This window comes from Triplophysa rosa, linkage group LG4 (genome assembly GCF_024868665.1).
Source record: "Triplophysa rosa linkage group LG4, Trosa_1v2, whole genome shotgun sequence".
Lineage (NCBI taxonomy): Eukaryota > Metazoa > Chordata > Actinopteri > Cypriniformes > Nemacheilidae > Triplophysa > Triplophysa rosa.
Genome location: NC_079893.1, coordinates 8,591,745 through 8,601,586, shown reverse-complemented (window position 1 = coordinate 8,601,586; position 9,842 = coordinate 8,591,745). Strand labels below are relative to the sequence as shown.

General features: G+C 37.4%; 1 protein-coding gene across 1 annotated transcript in view; it reads right to left on the bottom strand.

Moving 5' to 3' along the window:
* Positions 1–3,014: 3,014 nt before the first annotated feature.
* tusc3 (tumor suppressor candidate 3) overlaps positions 3,015–9,842 on the bottom strand; it is a 75,264-nt gene continuing 68,436 nt past the window's right edge. The window contains exons 9-10 of the mRNA XM_057332840.1: positions 4,673–4,763; positions 3,015–4,117 (exon numbers count right to left, since the gene is read on the bottom strand). Coding sequence (XP_057188823.1) covers positions 4,102–4,117; positions 4,673–4,763 — 107 coding nt within the window. The 3' untranslated portion in view covers positions 3,015–4,101. The remainder of the gene's footprint in view (positions 4,118–4,672; positions 4,764–9,842) is intronic.

Sequence of the window (9,842 nt, the reverse complement as noted above, 5' to 3'; positions counted from 1 at the left end):
TCCCAGGGTCAAAGACTGTCTCCAGACCCCCAAGGACTCAGCGCCCTCGAGCGCAGCCGGGGACTGGGACTAGTTCCCCACCACCCATTTGGACTCCCCCTATGGACTCTTGTTTTGCCCCACCCCCCTCCCATGTTTGTTTTTTTGTTTCCACCCCAGTCCTGTAGGTCTTGTTGTCCTGTCTACCCCTTGTCATGTTCACCATGTTTGTCTGGTTTTTGTCTTTGTCTCGGTCTGCCTTGTCTTGTCCGTCTACCCCTTGGTGAGCACCTGGAGGTGCTCATTAAAGGGGGGGCTTGGAACACAAACGAGGGATAACGACATGGGGCAGGTGTGAGACATTAAACACTCAGGGAAAGATTACGAGGAAACGAGAGGAATGGGACCAATGACAAGACACTGGAGAGAACGTATATTATTGACAAACGGACAACAATATGTTTCTCTCCACACATAACCAAAGACTTTGTCATGGCTCTGCTACAGGACCAAGAAAAACCTGACTAAGGAAGCAGAGCCATGACAGTCTATACAATGGAAGTCAATGTGGGCCAGTTTTGTTTGGTTACCAACGTTCTTCAAAAACCTTCTTTTGTGTTCTGCAGAAGAAAAAATTCATAGATATGGAATGACATGAGGGTGTGTAATTGAAGAATTTTAATTTTTGGGTGAACTATCCCTTTAAAGTGCAGCATTTCGAGCGAAGGGGAGGAGAAATATTTTCCCCAGGGACTTCATGGATCATGAAAGTGGTTTGTTCCGGTTAAGCACTTTAATTAATTAATGATTCATTAGTGTTGATTTAACACCAAATTGATTCTAAATTCGGAAGTGAGGCCCTCTCATTGATTTTTATAACTCTTGGCTTTGAACGTGTGTGTGCATGAGTGAGAGAGAGAGGCTCAGTTTTTATTTCATTTTATCAACGTTTTCGTTATTTAATTTTAGCATAATACGTTTTCCACCCTTATACCAGCAAAAATTGTTCCATATGTGTATGAAAACACGCACTACATCAGAAACTGCACCAAAATAACACCGACAAAGCTTGAGTTCTATTGTCAAACTCAACACAGCTGCAGTACTTGTAGACAGTAAAATGTGCTGTAAATGTGTCATTGCGGCTCCATTTAACCGTAAATCGAGACCAACATCAGTTTTAGCAGCTTTGGGATATTTATGATGCATCTGTATGGAAACTGGATTTGTCTACATTTCTGCAATCTTATATTCAACGATTTTGAGGCCATTTAGGGTCAGTGCTGCTCAAGGTCCAGCAAAACATCAATCAGCTAAGGGTCTTAGTGTCTAGAGCCCTCTTTGATTCTTGGAAGAAGCGTGTGTGTGTGTACCTATGTAATTAATTTCCCTGAAACTTCAAAACACTCCGTTATTTGCAGTGAAGAGGAAAATATATAAATAAATAACTCGGCTGGCAATTAAATGTTACTTCTAAAAAGTTATTTTTATAAGACATGAGAGCGAAATGCAAATTGTGTTTGAGTCTCGCAATTGTATTTTTTTTAAATCCAGTTATCCCTTTGAGGGATAGTAGCAAAAGTGAGATGACAGCATGCTGGCAGCTATTAGAGTGTCATATCAAGAGAGTTTCTCTTTGCTTGGTGACACCCCCTACTGTGATAGAATTTAACCGTAATGAGTTAGTATCTTCTTTAGCTTTTATTTAGGTTATGAGTCACCTGAACTGTAATACTCATGTGATGGAATGTCCTAATGCTGTGTCTGAACTATCCCTCTAACTCTCCTCCATCATCCTTCTCTAAGACTCAGCTTATTTTATGCTTTGATAGCAAATAGAAACGCTGTGGGAACAGAGAGGGTTTGCTTCCAAGCATTACAGAGAAAAACAAAACAAAAAAAATTACAAATTGGATTGCCATCTCTTCTCTGCAGATGAAGGATGGAGTGGCGGCCACTAATATCCTTCGACAGCTAAAGGGGAATTACTGCCAGCTTGAATTTTCTCAAATGTAATGCTGCTGTTGGTTCTGATTTGATGCCCAATACCCTCTTTTCATATTTGCAAGAAGCCACTAATTCAATCCAGAATCAACAAAAGCAACAACAGCACTGTTATCGCCACGATACTGTCGTGTGGTTATGTCTGCATGCCGCATGATAAATGGATTTACTGTAGACTGATATTCATTATGAAAACAAACTGGTAAATTAATTACTTTTTCGTATTTACCTAGACAGATTATATATTAATCCTACATTAGAGATGTCCTGTCAAAAATGTAATCAAATTAACAGCATGTTATGCAAATTAATCACGATTAATCCCATATTAACGTTTAAAGTCCCCAACTGAAGATAATTTAAAGACATTATTGTGCCAGACAAAAGCTTTATACTGAATACACAAGATGCGCCTAGTATTGTATATTATTGTCTATATTGATGATTTCCATAATGTTTAATTCACAGCAATCCGTTTAGCAATAGACTTGATACTTTACGTACTAAATCTTTATGTGTAACAAAGTCAAATGATGTCAAACTGACATTTTCCGCAAATCGTACCTGACAGCTCAAATTATAAATCATTATTATAAGCTTACACTGTAAAAAAACCTTTAACTGTACTGTTTTATTAAAAACACCAATTCTGTCAAATTACAGCAATAGACTGCCAATTTGGGCGTAAAATAACAAAACAGGCGATTAAAAAAAAGTTTTTTCTGGCACTCCAGCTGCTGGAATATTACATTTTTTTACAGTATTTTTTTATAGTGCCCGTAGGGAGTCGGGGAAGGTGGGAAGACTGCTTTTGATTTTTATGTAATTTTTTTGTACTTACCCAAAAAACGTCTGCAGTATTTTTTAAGATGTTGGTTTATAGATGGTTTCAGCAGCAACAACATAAACAAACGTCATGCGGCCCGAACGTAACTTCAGGTAAACCTCTGCAAAGAACCAATATCTGTTGAGTTGTTTTAATTTTATTAAATACAATTAATATACAATAAAACATTAAATCAAATTAATAGTAATATAAACTGAATATGAAATAAATTGTTACATTATAACCAAACACAGACCGAAAGTTAACTTCAGGCCAGCCATGTGCATCCGATGAGACTGTCTATATACAAATGCAGACTTGTGCATCATGCGTTGCACCAATGTGTTAAATCTATCATGCGTTGCACCAATGTGTTAAACAACTGAATATAGTGAAAAATGTAAAGAGCACGCATTGCGCATCTCCTACACAATTCAATTTTAAATAGTTACAGTGCATTTGAAGTGACCTTTTTTGTCCTCTCAATATAAAAAGGTGGCTCATTTTTTCTGCAGTACGTTGCGTCAACGGTGAGGAAAATGGTTTGAGACTACAATTACTAATTGAATGCTTTTTGACAACCAATCAAACAAAAGCGGTTTTAATGAAGTAGGTTCACCAATAAATGTATTAGAAGCTTGCCAAAAATGGTCGGCATTATTGTCTATGATGACAGCTAATTTAGATAACATCCCTAAAAAAAATCTTTGCTTCCAAGAAAATTGTCAAAAACGTTATCGCTGAGCTCTCTCCTTTGAAGTTAAATAAATATGTTGGTTCCGATATTGGATTGAATTTAATTAGATCAGCGGATGTCGAGTCGGTTTTAATAATGAGGATTACAAGCCCCCTTCACCACCTACCCACAGAAAGCAGGAAAAATGATCTAAGACCTAAATATTCCTTCCCAGATGTCAGAAGAGGGAGAGAACTCTGACTGAAGAGGACAAAGAGAGGGCACAATCTGCTGAGACTCGCACAATTGCCTCAAGAGACGTATCATAAACTGCAATAACAAATAACAGCCACGCATGCAGCACACACACACAGATCCAAACACTCCTCTGCACTAAACCTTGAGGAAATAATGCTCAATTTGCAATTAGAAGCAAAAACCGGTAATATAAAAAAACATGTGATTCGTCTAACTTTAATGGATGCGTACAGACCACACAGTGCACAGCGGTGGGTAACAGCTCAGTTTATTTCTCTTCGGTCACATGTGCAACGTGTTACAGTATAATAGCGGCTGAATTCATGCAGTAAACTCTGAAGAACGCAGACTTTTCCTTTCATTTAATCAGGAAGCTGAAAGAGAGAGAAAGATATGCGAAATGTGAGAATGATAAAAGTCTTCGCTGACTGGAAATGACATTAACACAGGATTGTTAAGAAACAATTTCAAAGGGTCATGCACTTGACTTGCTACTATTACCAGTAGCTAACAAAATTCTCCCTGCTGTACTATATTATTTTTTTATTAGCTCATTAGCTTAAATTCTGCCCACGCTGATCAAATATGAACAACTTTCCTGATGCAAAATTATGATACATGCCGTAAATTTCCACTTGAAGTCAACATGAAATGGCACTTGTGACCCACTTTATATGCGTAATGTTACATAAATGAGAGTGAAACACAATACTCAACAGGACAAATTGGGTTGGACTTTATTAAATAACAAAATGTAAACTATTTTCCTCCAGAAAACCCGCCATTGGGTGACACATGGCTTTGCAATAAATGTGAGCAAGATGTGCAAGAAGAAAGCAAATGGAGTCATATTTAATTTCACGTTGACTTTTAATTTGAATAATTTATTCCAGCAGTTCAACTTAACCCTGTAGATGAACATTTCTTACCTGTAAGGATAGCCGTGATATTTTGATCTGAAGATGGAGAGAAGGAAGCTAAAGAAGAACACTACTAAACCAAGCCCGACGAGACAGATAACTGTAAAGAGAGGAAATAAGAAAAGCAAACACATATTGAGCGTTCCTCTCACGATGAGCCAAAAAAATGCTTACATTGATCAAACCTAATCAGAATGCGGCTGTGGTATTTATAATGGGATTAAGCCGCTGGTGAAAATCTCTTTTCATGAACTTTGATCTGAGAGGTAATCCCAAACAGCCATTTTAAATGAAGCTATTAGTAATGAATGAAACAATAATCGCTACTTAAACACTTATAAAACACACCTCATCAGCTGTTTTTCCCTGAGAGGAGAGTGTCCAACATATGATAACCTGATGCGTCACATTATAAGGTGACTTTAAAGATTAGTCAATAATGCATTACACAGTGTGAGACTGAAACAAAATCACAGTGTCTTATTTTGACCTAATAGTTCACACAAAAATACCACTCCTTCATGACTCCTTATTTTATTCTACAGAACACAAAAGAAGATATTTTGACGAATACTGATAACCAAACAACAATGGAGCCTATTGACTTCCATTGTATGGATGCAAAACCATTCGAGACATTTGTAGTAAAACAGGCTTTGAACGAGATAAGGGTGAATAAATGATTTTTGATGAATGAATTTTTATTTTTGTGTGAACTAGCCCTTACAAAACACCATGCTGTATCATGGTAAAGTTAAAGAAGGTAATAAATGGTAACACTGTGGTATTTTGTCATATTGGTAGGTGACAAATAGCATGGTCACAATTTTTGAACATCACATTTATAAGGCACAAATTAATATGATATTTCATATGAATTTATACACAAGTACTTTGTCTTGTAATTGGCTGCTGCTTCTTTAAGATTCCGCACTATTTTCATCACTTTTTTCCATTTCCATTCCATTCACCGTCCTGCGGTGTGACAAATGAGCTTTTACAAGTACAAATATTCCACGTAGTCACTTAACTAATGAGGTTATAAAAACCGAATGTCTAACAATTATAACCAAATTACTAAAATGTTTCTAAAAATAGTCGTGGATGAAGTACAGCGTGATGCACTGCAAGCAGCTCCTACAAGTATGTGTACCACGGTATTAAAGGGTTCTGTCATCGTTTACTCACCCTCTTGTCATTTCAAACGGTATGACTTTCTTCTTCAGAACACGACAGAGGATATTTTCAACAATGTTGGTAACCGAATAACGGCAGTAGCCATGGACTATTGTACGGACACAAAACCAATGCAAGTCAATGGGTACCGCCGTTATTCGGTTACCAACATATCTTCTTTTGTGTTCTGCAGAAGAAATGAAGTCATACAGGTTTAAAATGACAAGAGTACATAATGAACTATCCCTACACAATGATACTTCAAAGACATTGTCCGAAAACATATAATCATGAAAACACCTCCAAGAATGTAATTCCATTGTACTGTATTGTTAGCGAAAGCTCATGATTAAAGCAAAAGGTGCGCACATGAGAGTCTTTGTGTAACTAGTAAACATATTAAAGCGTGACACAATGGCAGCTGCTGTTTAGATGAATGAGAAGCTAATCAGAGCTTAATCAAAGTCTGTTAACCTCTTCAAAAGAGGGGCACCTCCAATTACACCATACTGCCAGCAGCGCTCCTCTCCAGATTAGTCATACAGAAACAGCCTCTTATACATAATACACACACGAAGCACGCTGGCCCTACGCAGTTCATCTATTTCAAGTTTCAGAATGTATCCAACTTCTCGCTTCAAGGTTCCGCGTCGCAAAGTCTGCTCGGAGACCTTGGTGCATTGGAGCCCATTATCATTTCAATGACATATTATTACGGAAAGCTTTCCCAGATGTGCCATACCTCCGTTTCCCGAAAGGATTCCGCATTGTGCGATAATAGCTAACGTTACTAACTGAGACGCGACATTTAAACGGCACTAAACATTTACTTTCAGGGACGTCCGCGTCGCGGGGTAACAAATGCGACGTTGCGGTGTGCTGAGGTCGCGTTTGGCTGACTTCCTGCGTCGAGCAGCTTGCTGCAAATGTTATTGAGGGGGGATCGGCGTTTGATACCGATCCCTTGCTATTCGTGACAATCTTCATTCAGCATATTGTTTAAGTTTTTTTTTAAGTAAGTGTTTCCATGACAACAGCTGGGTTTGATCAACCACCAATTGTGCCAGTATTTTTAATCACCTATAGTCACCAGAGGTTCCAGTTTGTTTTGTGGCTCACTCTAGCTTACTGAAAAGCACCAAACTGAGCGAGCGAGTATGCTTTTGATAAAAGTAACAACTCAACACGCTCCGTGCTCTCATTCCGTGTTGTACCTTTATATTTTGCTCAATGAAATTGTAAAGGACGGATTATGAGCCTCGATTCAAGGGTATTTGGCAAACAGATGGAAGGATAGAGTAAATAATGCTCTATGAGAAATGTTATTACTGCTTGCATATACTTTTATTGAGTGGCTGAGGTCTGTGATCATTTTTATGACCATAAAAATGCAAGTTTTTTTTTATTGCCGCTTTTGCATTCGTGCATCAAACATCTGGACCATCTATCTCACACAAATCCACCAGCCGCCTGCTGTGAGCAGTTTAGAAGCACATGCTTATTTTATTTTTATTCTTTTATAAGAAGACCAGCGCTTGTCACAAGGGCTATATCTCAGTAATCATAAAAGTTACACTGCACAAATGTTTGTTTTCTCCGGTTTTGCAATAATTTTGCCTTAAATTAATAAAATGTTTGTGAATTCAATTCTCTAAACAAAATTTATTTTTGTAATAACTTGTTTATTAAACAAACAAATTCTAAGCAAATGATCAGATCAGAGGTATGTCAAGTCTGTGCGTACTGTCATGTGTAATTTTATACAGTTTTCAATTTTATTACAGTTTATTGGACAAAACAATGGTTTTATAATAAACGGTTACATTTTTGCTTTTTATGAATACTGTTGGGTAATTCATACAATGTAAAAAAGAACACAAGCATAGCGAGGCATGTTGTCACATTAAATCAATGTGTTCGGCAAACTGCATTTTTTTAAGGTTAGTAATAGTGAGAATGTTCAAAAGATTGAACAGTGTCGTCCTGAAATGAGTCATTTTCTGTAGTAAAAGTGCAAAAAAATACTCGCGACCTCCTCTGTACCAGCTTTCTGGACATTCATAATGAGTTTTATTACCACTTAATAGCACAACAATTGTTTGCCTTTGGCTCTGAATTGGATCCAATTTGTTTTATGTTAAGCTTTTATTGTTTAACATGCCATTTATTCTTGTCAGAAAAGTATTACTTTGCTTTTACAGAATTACGCTGATTATTATGTTAAATATACAGTACTATGCAAAAGACAAAAAGGTATTAAGCTGGTTATCTTTGCAGGTAAGTTTCTTCAATCGTCAATTGCTACAGTTCTTCCGGATTTAGTCTGTTTCAGTTTATTTATGTAATAATAGACACGACTGAATGCTGGTGAGACCAGATCTCTGTGTGGAGTACCGGCTGTTGTCACACTTCTTGTGCACACATCTCACTGGATTATTATGAATAATGACAAAAGAAATGTTTGGAAATGTAAACTCACAATTCCTACTGACACACTACAGCAAACGATATAAACAACTGGCTTAAAACCCTTTTAAGGGTTAAAACACTAATGTGCCTAAGACTTTTGCACAGTACTGTATATATATTTACTATACAAGCTCTATAAAATATAACTATATAATAGAATATATTATATAGTTATAATAATATAATATTTCACATATTGAGCCAAAACAACTAACACAGATTCTCACTCTTCCAACTATGTTGGAGAAGCCAATAATCGTTATAATCTCATATGATGTAATAATATAGGCATTCAAAGCACACTGTTACTGTATATTGGTACTAACAAACATGACATTTTTTCTGCTCAATTATTTCAAGCTAACCACCTTAATGTGACTCCAGAGTTCAGAAATGTTTTACCTAAATGTGAAAATATACAGTGCTTAAATATCTACTGTAACATTGCCCTATTTTTAAACATGAGCAAATACTTCTTGCCGTGGGCATAAACAGTACTAACATTAAAAGCACTGCTTACAGTACATTTAAAAACAATTATGTGAAGTATTGCAGTTTGTTGCCCATGTTTTAAATATTGTTTTTTTTCTCTGAGAGAGCCCAAGAATATGTGTTTCATGTTAATATGTTAATGGAGAGTTACCCATACATAGCTTTTTCCTATTCTCTATGTTTCTATTACACTTGTAGTGCATAAAAACTACAAACAAAATTTAAAAGAAAAAATGACAGAAGCATACACAGATTAAAGGGGATGTACAACGGTGTTTCATGCGTTCTGACTTAACAATGTCTTCTCATGCATGACAAGGTCAACTTGTCAAAAAACAAGTTGTATGTATGACGTAGTATTTCTGTGCTCGATACACCCTCCAGCATTCGTATAGGTTTCAGAAAGTTTTTTTTCAAACATGAAAATCCGTTTCATAGTCCCTTATTGGGCAATTCTCCCGGAAAAGCACGCCCACAGCAAGGTGAAAGAAATAGCCCGCCCACGCGTCAAACGACGAGCGATAGGAAGACCCGCTTACCTTCAAGAGTGGCTGCGCTGTGGGCCTCTTGCGATAGTGAGAGAAGTTGGGGTGTGTTTGTTTGTTCACAGCATTTTAGTGACGGATGTTATATAAACGGTAGATATAACGCTGGATTTGGAGATAATTTGAAATAGATGGCACGGCCCCAGCGCTAAAAGATGCCGGATGCGTCCCCCCGCGTATGTTTTCGGAAATAATCCTACAGCTGTATCTGTCTTTTACAAATGTGATCAAATTCTACGGATATTTGAAGGGTGCAATACTTCTCTGTAAGTACTCAAGATTAACATGAGACATGCAGAAACTGTCTGAGTTATGGCCACTTTAATACTGGCACCGTATCCTTATGTGCACAGAAAGCATGCATATGCATATGACTCACACACGGGCACAACTCATCAGTCAAAACCTATTACTCAAACCCCGTCGCATGAATTAGTCAGTGTGCCCGTCTCGTGTACCTCCAGTGGGTGACAGTGGGTCGCCCAGCAGTGCCTACA